This window comes from Salmo salar, chromosome 20, assembly GCF_965601325.2.
Source record: "Salmo salar chromosome 20, fSalSal1, whole genome shotgun sequence".
Classification (NCBI taxonomy): Eukaryota; Metazoa; Chordata; class Actinopteri; order Salmoniformes; family Salmonidae; genus Salmo; species Salmo salar.
The window spans coordinates 20,531,471-20,549,887 of record NC_138310.1 but is presented as its reverse complement, the minus strand read 5'-3'; the positions used below and the strand labels follow the sequence as shown (position 1 = coordinate 20,549,887).

General features: G+C 46.5%; 1 protein-coding gene across 3 annotated transcripts in view; it reads left to right on the top strand.

Moving 5' to 3' along the window:
- Positions 1-18,417, top strand: part of LOC106579922 (E3 ubiquitin-protein ligase DTX1) — a 56,870-nt gene that overhangs the window by 18,838 nt on the left and 19,615 nt on the right. For all 3 annotated transcript variants that reach the window (XM_014160325.3, XM_014160324.3, XM_082966283.1), the window contains exon 3: positions 16,604-17,384. In XM_014160325.3, coding sequence (XP_014015800.1) covers positions 16,604-17,384 — 781 coding nt within the window. The remainder of the gene's footprint in view (positions 1-16,603; positions 17,385-18,417) is intronic.

Below are 18,417 nucleotides of genomic sequence, written 5' to 3'. Positions count from 1 at the left end.
GTTTAAAGGTCTTATTCACATCGGCTACGGAGAGCGTGATCACACTGTCGTTCGGAACAGCTGGTGCTCTCATGCATGTTTCAGTGTTACTTGCCTCGAAGCGAGCATAGAAGTAATTTAGGTCATCTGGTAGGCTCGTGTCACTGGGCAGCTCTCAGCGGTGCTTCCCTTTGTAGTCTATAATAGTTTGCAAGCCCTGATACACCTGACAGCGTCGGAGCCGGTGTAGTACGATTCGATCTTAGTCCTGTATTGACGCTTTGCCTGTTTGATGGTTCGTCGGAGGGCATAGCGGGATTTCTTATAAGCTTCCGGGTTAGAGTCCCGCTCCTTGAAAGCGGCAGGTCTACCCTTTAGCTCAGTGCAGATGTTGCCTGTAATCCATGGCTTCTAGTTGAGGTATGTTCGTACAGTCACTGTGGGGACAACGTCATCAATACACTTATTGATGAAGCCAGTGACTGATGTGGTGCACTCCTCAATGCCATCGGAAGAATCCCGGAACATATTCCAGTCTGTGCTAGCAAAACAGTCCTGTAGCTTAGCATCTGCTTCACTTGATCATTTTTTTATTGACCGAGTCACTTGTGCTTCCTGCTTTAATTTGTGTTGTAAGCAGGAATCAGGAGGATAGTATTATGGTCAGATTTTCCAAAGGGACGGCGAGGAAGAGCTTTGTACGCGTTTCTGTGTGTGAAGTAAAGGTGGTCTAGAGTTTTTTTCCCTCTGGTTGCACAATAAACATGCTGATAGAAATGAGGTAAAACAGATTTAAGTTTCCCTGCATTTAAGTCCCCGACCACTAGGAGCCTCTGGATGAGTTTGCTTATAGCGGTATACAGCTCATTGAGTGCGGTCTTAGTGCCAGCATCGGTCTGTGGTGGTTTGTAGACAGCTACGAAAAATACAGATGAAATCTCTCTAGGTAGATAGTGTGGTCTACAGCTTATCATGAGATACTCTACCTCAGGCGAGCAAAACCTTGAGACTTCCTTAGATATCTTGCACCAGCTGTTGTTTACAATTATACATAGACCGCCACCCCTTGTCTTACCAGAGGCTGCTGTTCTATGCTGCCGATAGAGTGTATAACCCACCAGCTGTATGTTATTCATGTCGTCGTTCAGCCACAAATCGGTGAAACATAAGATATTACAGTTTTTAATGTCCCGTTGGTAGGATATACGGGCTTGTAGTTCATCCAATTTATCTTCCAGTGATTGTACGTTGGCCAGTAATACGGATGGCAAGCGCATATTAGCCACTCCTCAGCGGTTTCTCACATGGTACCCCGATCTCTTTCCGCGATATATTTTCCGTCTTTTCTCCTGCGAATGACAGGGACGATGGCCTTTTCGGGTGTCTGGAGTAAATCCCTCTCGTCCGACTCATTAAAGAGAAATTCTTCGTCCAGTTCAAGGTGAATAATCGCTGTTCTGATTTTCAGCAGCAACATTATTTACAAAATAAGTTACAAAAAATGCGAAAAAACAAACAAAATGGCACGGTTGGTTAAGAGCCCATGAAACGGCAGCCATTCTCTCCGGTGCCATCTTCAAGAATGGCTATAGAATATACTGTAATTAATGTAGTGTTTTTAGGGATTGTAGTATACTATAGTATTTACTGTAGTGTTTTTGCAGACGTTACTGTCGTATTTACTATAGTGTTTTTGTTTTATTATCTTTGACGTAGAAGTGGAGGCTTTGTCCTTCAGAAAATCTACTGGAGATACTAAAATATATATTTTTATAACCGGTAGGTAGGACTGGGGTCTGAACAGATGGTTTAGCGCTTCTGCTCTTTTCTATAACCTGTAGGGAACACAATATGGTTTATACTTGGCATTTAGGTTTCTCACTTATGGGTGGCACAAATTGCAACATGGGGGAGGGAAATGGGCAGGGTATATGTAAATTAAATACCGTAGTATTTATTTACTATAGTTAAGTGTTTTTTGTGGACTGTAGTGTTTTTGCTAACATTACAGTAGTATTTACTACAGTGTTTTTTTAAAGGATAATACTGTAGTATTCTACAGTATACTACAACATTCAGCACTACACATAAGCGAGGGATACTACTGTGTGTAGTACAATATTCTACAGAATACTGTAGTATTTTTTCATGTGGGTAAAGACAAACATAATTCATTGTTTGGCACTTTGAATTTAAGGATTGGTGTAGAAGTGTTTGTTGGTGTTATTTCTGTGTACTTTCTGTCCGAGCCCCAGAGACTTGAAGGTCTACCTTGTGCAGTCTGTCTGTCGCCAAGTTTTTGGTGTGTGAATCATTTACTCAAACTCTCAAAGGCTGTCAGTTCCAGGGACTAATGAAAATGAGAGTGGGGATGACTGCGACAAGCCAGGGGAGGTACAATACACGCCTGGCAGACAACCCGGGGTTCACACTCCCCACACACACACTGACTCCTCCCTCCCTCTCTCCCTGCCACCCACCCATGGAACTACAATAATGTATTTTGATATTTGCAGAATGGCCACTCTGCAGAATATCAATGTGAATCTCTCTCTCCTCTCTCATTTTCTCTCCTTTTTCTCAGTCTTTCTCTCTTTCACCTGTAAGTGCTTCTAAATCGCCATTCTTGGTTCCACTCCAAGTCCTATGACTGGCCAGCAGGAGAAACATCCTGCCGCAGCCTGTGAGGTGAATAATATTGGCCAGGTGTTCTTGGCACATGGAGCACTGTGCTGTCGATCCTGAATGGAGCACCGAGCGGCTTCACTTTCCAGATGTCTCATTAATAATGACAGCAAACACACTCTCAGGGGGTTTGTTACTATTGGCTCAAGGTGAATTGTCTTCAGGCAAAGACATAGCCAATCCCTCTATACCTTTCTGTCCCTCACACTGGCTATCAGTCTGTGAGACATTAGTCAATGTGAAAGGGAGTGGGAGTGGGAGTCGCAGCAGAGAGATGTATTGTCTTTGGTTGAAATGTGTGTGGGTTTTCACTGCAGATGGTTTCCCAGTTAATATGGATGCCTGAACAGACGATAGATCTGAAGCAAAGCAAAGATCACACATTGCAGCTCAATCTGTTAGATGGAACATTACCATTTTCATTTCCATATGATGAATAGTACAATTATTTAAATAATTTGATCAAATGCATACATATAATTTAGTTCTACTTCATTGTATTTCCTTGGGGACTTTGTCTTGCATCTCATGTAATTGTCACGGTTGTCGAAAGGAGGAGCGGACCAAAGTGCAGCGTGTGTGTCGTTCCACATTTTATTTATACTGTGAAACTGTGCAATACATAAATAAACTGAATGACAAAAAACAACAAACCGTGATGCAGAGGTGAAACATATACTACTCAAAATTAATCTCCCACAAACCCAGGTGGGACAAACACCAACTTAAATATGACCTCCAATTAGAGACAACGATGACCCGCTGCCTCTAATTGGAGATCATCCCAAACACAGCCCAACATAGAAACAAAAACTAGAACAACCTAACATAGAAATACAAAACTAGAACATAACAACATAGAAAAACTAAACTAGAAACCCCCCTGTCACGCCCTGACCTACTCTACCATAGAAAATAACAACTTACTATGGTCAGGACGTGACAGTAATATACACTGAGTATACCAAACATTAGGATCACCTTCCTAATATTGAGTTGCACTCCTCCCACTCTACAAGGTGTCGAAAGCGTTCCACAGAGATGCTGGCCCATGTTGAGTCCAATGCTTCCCACAGTTGTGTCAAGTTAGCTGGACGTCCTTTGGGTGGTGGACCATTCTTGATACACACGGGAAACTGTTGAGTGTGAAAAACCCAGTAGCGTTGCGGTTCTTGACACAAACCGGTGTGCCCGGCACCTACTACCATGCCCCGTTTAAAGGCACTTAAATCTGTTGTCTTGCCTTATTCACCGTCTGAATGGCACACATACACAATCCATGTCTCAACTGTCTCAAGGCTTAAACATCCTTCTTTAACCTGTCTCCTCCCCTTCATCTGCACTGATTTAAAGTTGATTTAATAAGATATCATACTGTAGCTTTCACCTGGTCAGTCTATGTCATGGAAAGAGCAGGTGGTCTTAATATTTTTAATGCTCAGTGTAAATCAATATAGCCTCAAGAACAAATGATCTGCATAAGAATGACCTAAAAACGTTTTCCCCTCAGAATTATAAATGTATATTATATATGGAACAGTTACTTTATTTTAGAAATGATAAGCATCCTCCCCAGCTATTCAGAGTATACTAGCTATATGTAATGATACATTTACTGTACTGTACTGAAAATACAATACTTTCACTTCACACCAGTGTAGGCTAAAGGCTATAACAGACAGAAGACAGTTATCCCATACTCGGGAATCTTCTATAGCACCAGACATTGATATTTCATAATATTTCAGTTGGTTTTCAGTCCTCACGCTCCACACTGTACCACTAGGCTGACCCACCCGAGAGAGAAAGGCTGACTTTGAAAAAAGTGCTGAGCTGCTTGTTGGGCGGTTTTGGATTTATGAAATTAGTTTCTCCAAAAGCTCTGACCCCATCTCTAGGTAACACTGTTACGCTGCTTTACCCTTTGATGAAGCCCTCTGGACTTCTGGCTAAAGCTGGGTGAAGCTCCTTAGACCTTCTACACCTTCCTAGAGAAGACATGATCCTGATTTAGAGCCTGAATATGACTTTTAGCCTCAACAAGCACATTCTCCCATTCTCAGGAGATCTGGTTGAGCTTGTCCTGTTTCTCTAAACACCCTGCTGGCTCAGAAGAGACAGTTAATTCAGGACAGATACCTTTTTTTATCAAAATTGTCCAATTTCCTCATTAGTCAGTCAGATTGGAACAACATGGAATAATTGTAACATTCACCAGATCGGAACAAGATGGAATCATTTAAACATTCGTCTTTTTTTAAAGACAACAACATCAATTTGTTTGTAACAGGCTGCAGTGTCAAGACATTTCCAGTTGATGTAGGTTGCAAAGTTCATAGAAGAGTACATTAGAATCTTTCTCTTCAGCCATGTTGTTCCAGCAGTAAATCAGTGTGGCTCTGTCTCTATCTGTCTGCAGAGGGAACAGTCTGGCCTGCCTGCTGACCTGCTGTATCACATCACATCTGACTACCTGGACATGTTAGAGCTGATCAAAGCTGACCAGCACAGACAGGGAATCAAAGTGACACCTTGCTTTTATGTAGAGTCTTCACAGATAAGGCCAGACACTGAGCCTGTCTGGCAGCGGGCTGGGTAGACCAGAGGGTTTAAAAACCCCTGTCTCAGCAGCAAAGGGGATACTAGCCTGTCTACTCAACCAAGGCATCATCATCCTACAGGAGGCTAAAGGTCACCATATCCACACCAGCTACAGTGGCAAAAAGAAGTATGTGAACCCTTTGGAAATACCTGGATTTCTGCATATATTGGTCATAAATTTGATCTAATCTTCATGTAGGTCACAACAACAGACAAAGTCTGCTTAAACTAATAACACACAAACAATTATACGTTTTCACGTCTTTATTGAACACACCGTGTAAACATTCACAGTGCAGGGTGGGGAAAGTATGTGAACCCTTGGATTTAATAACTGGTTGACCCTCCTTTGGCCGCAATAAACTCGACCAAACGTTTTCTGTAGTTGCGGATCAGACCTGCACAACGGTCAGGAGGAATTTTGGACCATCCCTCTTTACAAAACTGTTTCAGTTCAGCAATATTCTTGGGATGTCTGGTGTAAACTGCTCTCTTGAGGTCATGCCACAGCATCTCAATTGGGATGAGGTCAGGACTCTGACTGGGCCACTCCAGAAGACGTATTTTCTTCTGTTGAAGCCATTCTGTTGTTGATTTACCTCTGTGTTTTGGGTCGTTGTCCTGTTGCATCACCCAACTTCTGTTGAGCTTCAATTGGCGGACAGATAGCCTAACATTCTCCTGCAAAATGTCTTGATAAACTTGGGAATTCATTTTTCTGTTGATGATAGCAAGCTGTCCAGGCCCTGAGGCAGCAAAGCAGCCCCAAACCATGATGCTCCTTCCACCATACTTTACAGTTGGGATGAGGTTTTTATGTTGGTGTGCTGTGCCTTTTTTTCTCCACACATGGTGTTGTGTGTTCCTTCCAAACAACTCAACTGTAGTTTCATCTGTCCACAGAATATTTTGCCAGTAGTGCTATGGAACATCCAAGTGCACTTTTGCAAACTTCAGACTAGCAGCAATGTTTTTTTTTGACAGCAGTGGCTTCTTCCGTGGTGTCCTCCCATGAACACTATTCTTGTGTTGTGTTTTTGTTCGTATCGTAGACTCGTCAACAGAGATGTTAGCATGTTCAAGAGATTTCTGTAAGTCTTTAGCTGACACTAGGATTCTTCTTAACCTCATTGAGCATTCTGTGCTGTGCTCTTGCAGTCATCTTTGCAGGACGGCCACTCCTAGGGAGAGTAGCAACAGTGCTGAACTTTCTCCATTTATAGACAATTTATCTTAGCGTGGACTGATGAACTTCTAGGCTTTTAGAGATACTTTTGTAACCCTTTCCAGCTTTATGCAAGTCAACAATTCTTAATCGTAGGTCTTCTGAGATCTCTTTTATTCGAGGCATGGTTCACATCAGGCAATGCTTCTTTTGAATTGCAAACTCAAATTTTGTGAGTTTTTTTTATATAGCAAGGCAGCGCTAACCAACATCTCCAATTTCGTCTCATCGATTGGACTCCAGGTTAGCTGACTTCTGATTCCAATGAGCTTTTGGAGAAGTCATTAGCCTAGGAGTTCTAAATGATAGACAAGAAAAATACAATCATTTGTGTGTTATTCGTTTAAGCACACCATGTTTGTCTATTGTTGGGACTTCAGATCAAATTTGATGACCAATTTATGCAGAAATCCAGGTAATTCCAAAGGGTTCACATACTTTTCCTTGCCACTGTATATCTGTTCATCTTGTATATTTGCCAAGAGTGGATTGTGAGAATGATACTCCATGAGTTGTATTATTTGATATGCAGTACATCGCAATTGAATCACCTCACTGGGGCTTGATTAAATCCAGCTATGACTGTCTAGGGACAGAAGGATTGCACTGCACTGGGATTGCATTGTCATATCCAATGACTCATAACCTTTAGTTAGTGTTTTATGTGCGTTTCTATGTAGCTAGTACAGCTCCTCTTGAGGTCGACAAGGACCTGTGCAAACATCCCTCAATGGCCCCAAAGACTAGTATGCCTCTCAATTGGCTTTCTGCTGAGTTAGCGAACCATTTTCACTGCCTTACACGCTTGTTAACTGGCTGATGGCTGACATGAAATATCATCCTGTCACATAGATAAATACTGCTTGGAGCAGGCAGGGGTGTGGTGGAGGGGTTGTGTGTGCTTGTCACTCTCTCTTGTAGTGAGTGGAGTGAGAGGCCGTCTGCTCCACATGTGGTTGGTGCCACCTTAATTGTGGAGGACTGGCTCATAGTAATGGCTGGAATGGAGTAAAGGAATGGTATCAAACACATGGTTTCCACTCCATTCACTTCATTCCAGGCATAATCATAATCCATCCTACCCTCAGCAGCCTCCTGTGGCCTTCTCACATGTAAGGTCACCTGTCAGAGATAGAGAGGAGAGGCCTCTGAGCTCCAGAAATCCACTGTGTCTCCAGATGGCTTAGACAGACACATGCACTCACTTCCCCATCTGCCACCACCCACCTCCTACCACCCGCCTTAACACGGTACAGTACAGCCACCACCCACCACCCACCTCCCCCTACCACCCGCCTTAACACAGTACAGTACTGCCACCACCCACCTTAACACAGTACAGTACTGCCACCACCCACCTCCTCCTACCACCCACCTTTACACAGTACAGTACTGCCACTGTCCACCTCATACCACCCGCCTTAACATGGTACAGTACAGCCACCACCCACCTTAACACAGTACAGTACTACCACCACCCACCTCCTCCTACCATCCACCTTAACACGGTACAGTACAGCCACCACCCACCTCCCACCACCCACCTTAACATGGTACAGTACTGCCACCATCCACTTCCTAGCACCCGCCTTAACACGGTACAGTACTGCCACCATCCACCTCCTACCACCCGCCTTAACACAGAACAGTATTGCCACCACCCGCCTTAACACAGTAGAGTACTGCCACCATCCACCTCCTACCACCCGCCTTAACACAGAACAGTATTGCCACCACCCGCCTTAACACAGTAGAGTACTGCCACCATCCACCTCCTACCACCCGCCTTAACACAGAACAGTATTGCCACCACCCGCCTTAACACAGTAGAGTACTGCCACCATCCACCTCCTACCACCCGCCTTAACACAGAACAGTATTGCCACCACCCGCCTTAACACAGTAGAGTACTGCCACCATCCACCTCCTACCACCCGCCTTAACACAGAACAGTATTGCCACCACCCGCCTTAACACAGTAGAGTACTGCCACCATCCACTTGCTCTGCTAACAAGAAGGCTGCTTGCCGTATCCTTTTGGCAGGTCTGGACAGTGTCTTATGGAGAGTCTTTGTGACGCCGCAGGCCCGGGGCTTTGTGGGGCTCTGTGTCCCATCCCAGTGACATGCTAAAGATGCAGGCTCCTGCTAGACCTGCTGCCTGATGAGGGGCTTTCTCTGTGTGGAAGTGACAACTTGTGACACACTCAACGGGGTGGCAGAGAAGTAGAAAGAGAGTACACTTGACAGAGCTGAAGCACATTGACACAGGACAGTCACGACACACCCACACACACACACACAGTCTGGAGGGTTGTTTCAGGGTCTGTTGCATTGCTGCAGTGCAACATCTGGCAGGTACCTCAAGACTAACTACATTTTTCTGGTCCGTCTTTGTTACCACCATAACTGCAAACTCTGCACACGTGCATTGTAACTGGCCAGCTCCCCAAGGCAGGGGGGTAGAGATGGGTGGGGGGTCGCTCTGCTACTGCTACCCCCCAGCTTGTCTTGTTTGGCAGCCTGTCTTAGGAGGACTGAGTCATTGGGGGCTACTCTGCTCTGCTGCAGTATTCACATTGTAAGCTTGCCTGGGTAAGAGAAAGTGAGACATCCTCATTTCATTCCACTCTAGCAGAGAGGCTCTGTGCATATCACCAACCCTCCCCCGCCAGCCTCTTCCTCTCCTCCCAACCACCTGTACCTTTTCGTCCTTTGTTCATCCATCACGGCGGCTGGAGAGAGGAGGCTGCTGCTGTAGGGATTCTAGGTTGCTTCCCAGCACCATGGGTGTCACACCCTGACCTTAGAGAGCCTTTTCATTTCTCTATTTGGGGGGGGGGGTCACACCGGGTGGTTGGTGGAGCCAGGTTTCAGAACAGAGCCAACTCCCCGCACTCGCTTTAAGGAGCGTGTGACCGTTCAGGCACCATGTTATGCGGTGATACGCACTGTGTCTCCAGTGCGCCTTCACAGCCCAGTGCGTCCTGTGCCAGCGCCCCGCACTTGCTGGGCTAAAGTGAGCATCCAGCCAGGACAGGTTGTGCCAGCTCTACGCTCCAGACCTCCAGTGCACCTCCACAGCCCAGTATATCCTGTGCCAGCTCCGCGCACCCGGTCTCCAATGCGTCTCCCCAGCCCGGTACGACCTGTGCCTGCTCCACGTACCCGGCCTCCAGTGCGTCTCTCCAGCCTGGTATGCCCTGTGCCTGCTCCACGCACCCGGTCTCCAGTGCGTCTCCCTAGCCTGGTACACTCTGTGCCGGCTCCACGCACGAAGCCTCCAGGGATGATCCATGGCCCGAAGCCTCCAGTGATGATCCATGGCCCGGAGCCTCCAGTGAAGATCCATGGCCCGAAGCCTCTAGTAGTGATCCATGGCCCGAAGCCTCCAGTGATAATCCATGGCCCGAAGCCTCCAGTGATGATCCATGGCCAGGAGCCTCCAGTGATGATCCATGGCCCGGAGCCTCCAGTGATGATCCATGGCACAAAGCCTCCAGTGACGATCCATGGCCCGAAGCCTCCAGTGATGATCCATGGCCCGAAGCCTCCAGTGATGATCCATGGCCCGAAGCATCCAGTGATGATCCATGGCACGAAACCTCCAGTGATAATCCATGGCCCGAAGCCTCCAGTGATGATCCATGGCCCGGAGCCTCCAGTGATGATCCATGGCCCGAAGCCTCCAGTGATGATCCATGGCACGAAGCCTGCAGTGATGATCCATGGCCCGAAACCTTCAGTGATGATCCATGGTGCGGAGCTTCCAGCGACAGTTCCCAGTCCAGAGCTTCCGGCGACAGTTCCCAGTCCAGAGCTTCCGGTGACAGTTCCCAGTCCAGAGCTTCCGGCGACGTTTCACAGTCCGGAACCTCCTGAGACGGTCGGCAGTCCGGAGCCTCCAGCGACGGTCGGCAGTCCAGAGCCTCCAGTGACGGTCGGCAGTCCAGAGCCTTCAGTGACGGTCTGCAGTCCAGAGCCTCCAGCAACGGTCTGTAGTCCAGAGCCTCCGGCGACGATCTACAGTCCAGTTCCTCCGGCAACGATCCACGGTCCGGAGCCTCTGGCGACGATCCACGGTCCGGTTCCATGGAAGCGGAGGGATCAGCGAGCGGAGCGGGGTCTACGTCCCGAACTGTAGCCACCACCGAGGCTAGATGCAAAACCGGACCCTCCCCTATAGAGTCAGGTTTTGTGGCCGGAGTCCGCACCTTTGGGGGGGGTACTGTCACGCCCTGACCTCAGAGAGCCTTTTAATTTCTCTATTTGGTTAGGTCAGGATGTGATTTGGGTGGGCATTCTAGTTTTTCTATTTCTTTGATGGCCGGGTATGGTTCCCAATCAGAGGCAGCTGTCTATCATTGTCTCTGATTGGGGATCATACATAGGCAGCCTTTTTTCCACCTTTAGTTTGTGGGATCTTGTTTTTGGTACTGTGCTGTGTAGCCCTACTGAACGTTAGGTTTCGTTTGTATTTGTTTAGTTTTCGGTGTTCATTTTTAAATATAAGAAAGATGTCCACCTACCACGCTGCACCTTGGTCCAATCCTTCCAACATCGAACGTAACAGAAGATCCCACCACAAACGGACCAAGCAGCGTGGCCAGGAGGAGCAGACATCCTGGACATGGGAGGATATCTTGGACGGTAAGGATCCTGGAGTTGGGAGGAAATCCTGTCCGGAAAGGATCGCCTTCCATGGGAGCAGACGGAAGCAGCGAGGGTGCATCAACGACGACTCCGGGGTTCACAACCACGAAGCAAGCACGAGAGGGGGGGGGGGGACGGGACACGGGTTGGTTGGCGGAGCCAGGTTTCAGACCAGAGCCAACTCCCCGCACTCGCTTTAAGGAGCGTGTGACCGTTCAGGCACCATGTTATGCGGTGATACGCACTGTGTCTCCAGTGCGCATTCACAGCCCGGTGCGCTCGGTGCCAGCTCCTCGCACTTGCCGTGCGAAAGTGAGCATCCATTCCAACAACGAACGTAACAATGGGTCCATTATGGCTCTGCATTATTATGTCAAAACTGTACAGTGGCTCGGGAGTATAGAAATTTGTTTTGTTGAAGTGATCTGGATGATTAAGTTTGAGGGAGCTTGGGTGGGATAGTTATGGTAAGGAGTAGTATGTTGTAGCCAGTAACATTCTCAAGCCAGCTACTGATACCACACTGTCATCCTCATTACCTAGCTCTCTGATCTCAGACGAGTTAGTGGCATGCTGGTATAACGCTAGTACAGTATCTCACAGTACCTATGATGTATATTTTATTACTTTGTGAACATTCTTGCTGATGCTGTATGCATGTCATCCATATGTTTCAGGGGTCCTAATCCTAATGGGTACATATCTAGAGATTGTATTTTCACTACTTCACCACAGATCTGTTTGACCTAGATGTTTTATCTCACAACGAGGGCGCCTTTTTATGTCATCGACACCCTCCTAGTTCTGTATGTTCTCTCATAACTGTATCGGGTTAATTGTTTGTAAAGGCCTTTTTTCAGGAGATGAAAGGGATATTTCCGTTCAAGCTGTGCTAGTGGGGTTTATGGAAAACATCAAACATACCTCAATTACTTTATTGCCTGTATACAGTAGCAGCACATAATGGAATATTTATTGTTCTTTCACTGATATACAATATTCGCATAGAGAATGTGTCCAGGATAATAAATCCATTTGAGTGCAAGCTGATGTACAGCCCAATAAACATTTAGTTAGAAATTAGGTCGATGAACTGTACCAAATGGCAATATATCCCACAGCAGTAAAATAGAAAAGCTTGTATATGTCAAACCCTGATTTAGGAAAGGTATAGCTATAATGAATCTTAGGTTATGATATATAAGTGAGCAAAAGAGTGCACCTGACCCAGCACCACAGTGTTCGCCACTGGCCAGTCAGTTTGGCTGCTGTACAGATGTAGGATCTTAATTTGATCACACTGTTGCAGGAGAACTTATAGTGTACAGTATTTAAGGTTTAAAAAGACTTCTGAGGTTTGTAATTAACACTAAGACATTGTTGACTTGATTTTCCATTATGAAAAATCTAGCAACCCCTACAAAATTGTCCATTAATTATAATCCACATAATAATTCACATTTCGTGTTGCTTCAAGATTATTTTCCTGCTGTAGCAAACTGCCTCAAATTAAGATCCTACATCTGTAATAAAAAAATTATTAGCCTCTTCCTATTAAGTGCTTCTCAGCTAGCTAACATTCGGCAGCCTCACAGTGTAGCTGTTACTGGCCTCTCTCCCTCTGTAGTTACAGCAACTCATGGAGCTATTTTTAATAAGCTCAGGGTGGCCCAGGGGGAATTGGAGAAGCTTGTCAATTATTAGGATACATAATGGGCCTGTATCTAGAGGCATACAGGGCTTATCATCAGCCTGTCTAGTGCAGCACTAGCGAGAGCATGAGTGCTGGGTAATGTGGACAACAAGAGTGTTGTCTAAGATCAGGATGGTGGCCAATGAGTGACAGGGTGGAAAATGTGAAAAATTTGTCAGAGAGTTGGTGACTAGCCAGGAGTGACAGGAGGGGAAAGGGAGAGCTGGCACCAGCGGAGATGAGAGAGTGGAAGAGAGAGTCAGACAGATCTGTGAGGAGCGAGTCAGACAGACCTGTGAGGGGCGAGTCAGACAGACCTGTCTTCAGCTGAAGACCAAAACAATCCTATTAAAGAGAGTGATAGAATGATAGACTGTCAGGGAAGGAACAGATCTTCAGGAAGCCACAAGAGTCTTAACAGTTTAATTCACCCTGAACTCACCTTTCCGTGTGTGAGCTAGGGTTAGAGTCCCACAGTGTGGCTTGACACAGTTATACATGACACGTCTCCTCACCCAATGGGACCACTGTTTTGTTGGGCAAGGACATCTGGAGGATGTCATGAGGAGGAGGATGGGACGGGGGAAAGGGGAGGAGAGACTTAGGGGGAAAGGGAGAGACCGCTGCCAAAGGCACATAGGGTCAGACAGGAAGTGACCACTCTCTCTCGCCGTTTCCTGTCAGGAAGAGCATAGAGGGTCGGCTGGTTCACACGGAGAGCATCAACAACTCAGCCTCAGTCTTTGGGCTGGAGCCATTATATATACAACAGTAAATTAGTGTATGAGACAGACAGCCATATAAGGTGCTGCGAGGTTGTGAGTGGAGCTTCCTGTTATGGTTCCATGTGATTACTGCACTGTTCTGACCTTCACTCTCTCCTTGAGGCCCTATCTAACACCAGTCACTACCACAGCATAGAAATGCGCACAGTAGACCAGATACAGTCCCTCAGCTAGAGGGTTAGCTCTTGTCTGTTCGACGTTCCCATGTTTCTTCTTTTCACAGGTTATATCTGTCACGCCCTGATCTGTTTCACCTGTTCCTGTGATTGTCTCCACCCCCTCCAGGTGTCGCTTGTTTTCCCCAGTGTATTTATCCCTGTGTTTCCTGTCTCTCTGTGCCAGTTCGTCTTGTATGTTTAGTCAAGTCAACCAGCGTGTTTTTCCCGTACTCCTTTTTGCTATTCTCCTTTTTCTAGTCCTCCCGGTTTTGACCCTTGCCTGTTTCTGGACTCTGTACCTGCCTGCCTGACCATTCTGCCTGCCTTGACCACGAGCCTGTCTGCCACTCTGTACCTCCAGGACTCTGATCTGGTTTTGACCTTTTTGCCTGTCCACGACCATTCTCTTGCCTACCCCTTTTGATTATTAAATATTGTAAGACTCCAACCATCTGCCTCCTGTGTCTCGCCTTGATAATATCCTGGGGTTTATATGTGAGGTATATGATTTATGGTCTGGAATAGGAGGGGTAATGTATTCACAAATTGGCCCCTGGTGAGGGATTATTCCTCATGGGAATGTCATGGCCCTACATCATATCCTGTTGGAGTAATTAACTGTAATAACCAGGTAACATGATTTCCAATCAAACCTCCATTTGGGCATGTCACCGTTTATAGAATATCTTTTAGCAATTGTGTGTATATTCTCCACATTAGCTTCCATTAGGGCCTATGAAAACCTAATTGGCTCTTAAAGGAATGTCATGTTTATAGGGCCCTATAAAATCTGGGATACAGAACGTGGACAGAGTCCAGACATTAAAACGGAATTCAACAAAATAAAAAAATGAATTGAGCTTAGTAAGGAATCAACTAAATGTATTGAAAATGAATTAATTTGTCAAAGCTTATCATAAGACATGAACAGAATGCATCAGTGATTCGTATTTCCTGCAACTTTCTGAAGAGGCAACGAGAATCCCCCATCTGTGTATGTGCGGAGCGCACATCTACCATTTTGTGTAGCAGTTAGCGATGAGGCTAATGAAAATTCTTCTGGTAGATGGAAAGGCTTTCCCAAAAACCTTCTCAATTAAATGTTAACTAGCTACAATGTAGCCTATGCCTACCTGGCAGAATTATATCATGATTATTTGCGTCAATCCAGTTGGTATTTGTTTAGCAAACTCTACCAACACGTGCGGTACAAAAACACCCGCTAAAAACCACGCTGGAATTAAAGGGTTACTACACCCAACAATGTAAATAAAATAACAAAAATCCTGATGTGGTTTAAACATTGTTGTGGACTTAGAACATCCAAATGTGTTGTTTTTCTATTTCTTTTTTTAAAGTGTGTTTTTTTTTTGGGGGGGTGGAAACCTGAAAAAACAGGGGAAAAGGAAACCTTGAAAAACAAAACAGATTTTTATAGGGCCCTATGTTTATATTTCCTTGGTGGAGCTAAATTGATGCCCAGCAGATAAAAAGTCTCCACATCATCAAATATTTATAAGGCTAGTGTTAGTTAACTCAGCGTTTAACAAGAGAGTGTGGTGCTGCTGCACATCCATTGATTGGGTCTGAGACGTGAGAACACACACACACACACACACACACACACACACACACACACACACACACACACCACACACACACACACACACACACACACACACACACACACACACACACACACACACACACACACACCGCCTAACAGGGAGAAAGAGAGAATGTTTGTCTGTTGCATGTTAATGTATCCCACAGGAGAGAACACTAAGTGATAAAAGCCTACTCTGTAGAAGAGCTGTTCACTCCGTCTCATCCTCTATCCCCACCTGAGGCTCTGGGTATACTACTGTAAATCAACATGCTGGATGAGTAATTAGTAGTCAGGAGTGAAACAGTGAATTCGTGATACCGTGGTATGGATGAAACAGTGGTAGCTATGTGCGAGTGAGTGTGAATTGGTGAGTTTTATCCTAACATCAGGCATGGGGAAGTAATGCATGAGGGCGAGAGTGAAGAGAGTGTGTGCGTGGAGGAAATTGAAAGTCAATCAATGGACCACTGAGGCAAGGAGAATGAGTGAAGGAATGGATGACTGACTGCCTGGGGAGGTGAGTGACAGAGGCAGCTGGCTGTGTGTCTGTGTGCAGAGGTTCTCAGCAGCCTTCCAAATGAAATGAGCTGCCAAGCCAAGTCCTTTAGCACAGTTTGCGGCAGGGATTCAAGGTCAGTGCTGCTGATTCTGCTGATGCGTTTTATTCTCTGGTGCCAGTGATGCTGTGCTGTATGGCTGGGGGGCACAGCCTTTTACGCCAGCCTTTCCCCCCACCACACACACGTCCTCCCTTCCATTATCACCCCGGTGCGCCACTGCAAGTTAGTGTGCATTTAGCTGTTAAATGAAATGGGGGAAGGGTGGTGGTGGTGGTCCTAGCCATAGAGCCTGGATACCCTCGCTGGTGTGCTGCGTAGCAGGCAGGAGATGGATGGGGAGAAGTGTCCTGATTTCCCATGTGACCACAGTAATTGTATTATATTGGAGGTGGGGGCTGTGAGGCCATCAGCTGGAGGGCAGAGGTATACCTCTGTCTCCCCCTCCCCTATTATGACTGTCATTTTCACATATTAGAATCTGGGTTACTTTTTGATTTTGAAGCATGCTTGGCCAATTTATTCAATGAGTTATACATTTAAATTCATGATTATTTAAACAAAAAGTGGTTTGAGATCTTGGTAAGTGAATCATCTATGATGGATACGTACAGTAGTTCTCTCCTCTGACCTCCTATCCTCTCGATCTCTCCCTCCAGGCACCATGAGGCCGGTCCACAGGAACTTCTATGAGCCGTCGTCGGCCCCGGGGAAGGGTGTGGTGTGGGAGTGGGAGAACGACAGCGGCTCCTGGACGCCCTACGACATGGAGATCTGTGTGACCATCCAGAACGCCTATGAGAAGCAGCACCCCTGGCTGGACCTGACCTCTCTGGGTTTCTGCTACCTCATTGACTTCAACAGCATGGTCCAGACCAACCGGCAGAGCCAGAGGAAACGCCGCCTGCGCCGACGCATGGACCTGGCCTACCCTCTCATCATGGGCTCCATCCCCAAGTCCCAGTCGTGGCCTGTGGGCGCCAGCTCCGGCCAACCCTGCTCCTGCCAGCAGTGCATTCTAGTCAACAGCACGCGGGCCGCCTCCAACGCTATCCTGGCCTCTCAGCGCCGTAAGCTGTACGGAGGGGCCGCAGGAGCTCCAGGGGCCACAGGCACGCTCAATGTGGTACGGCAGAGTAACACTTTCGCCGGAACCACACTCTGGTCCCCAACCTCCGGTGCCGGGAGCAACAACATACAGCATAACAACATAAGTGCAGGAAGTGGCCAAGCTAAAGCTGAACAGGTGCAGTCACCTCTGTCTAGTTCCAACTTCCCTTGTTCCCCGGCACTGCCGTCCCTTCCGCTCGCACATGGCCACTCCCACACCCATGCACACTCCCACGGCCACCATGTCATCATCAACGGGCAGAACAACCTGAACCGGCCGGGCACCCAGCGCATTTCCATGGGCACTGCTAGAGGAGCCATCCCACCAGGGTAACCAGGATTCATTTTGATTACATTCCACTATAGATTTGCAAACCAAAACCACATCTCTTTTAGTATGAACATTAGAATAACACACAAGCAGTAGGGACATAACAAAAGCACATTCAGTTAGTCTATAGATTGCTTTTCAATGAGATGATAATAGATGAAAGCAATTTGAAGGTAAAAAAAGGAAAATAAGAACCCCATCTCGCTGTCTGTCTACCTGTCTAATATGCCATACAGTTTTAGAATACCTCTGCTGACATACTGTATACAGTGTATGTGTCTGGTGCATTGTGTTGTGTTGCATCACATTATGTCTCTTTGTCTCTCTCTCTCTCTATCTCGCTCTCTCTATCTCGCTCTCTCTCTCTTTCTCTCTCTTTTGCCCTCTCTCTCTTTGTCTCTCTTTCTCTCTCTTTTCTATCTCTATGTTGTGTGTCTGCTGATTTACTGCACTTCTTGTTAACTGGGTGATCAATGGCTCTGCAGTGGGAGCTCCAGGTCCTGGGTGCATTGACAGCTCTACTGCCTCAGCTGCCTCTCCTCTCCTCTCCTCTCTCTCTCCTCTTCTGATCTCTCCTCCACTCTCTCTTCTCTTTCTCCTGTTTCATCTCTTCTCTCTACTCCTCTCTCTGCACTGGGGAGTGTGGGGAACTGTTCTGCTCTACATTTGAATCTTAGCATGGTTGTCCTGGATATCAAGCTTACACTTGCCTCAATAGACTCCAAATAGCTGTTTTCTGCTCAATCCCTCTAATTTTACCCAGTAATTTTCCCCCACACAGTAAGCTATGTGTCATTATATTCTATGCTGAACACTGTATGTGTGTTCTGTTGTTTGTGTGTGTGAAGGTGTGTTCTTGTGGAAGTGTATGCCTGTGTGTGTGCATGTGTAAAGCTGTGCTCCCATGTAGCTGTGGAAACCCATTTGCCATGGAGGCAGAGATACACTGGGGAGAGGTGAATAATGGATCAAGGAAAAATGGGAGCTTGAGCAGAACGATCCGACCCGAGAGCAATTTAGTGAAGGGAACTA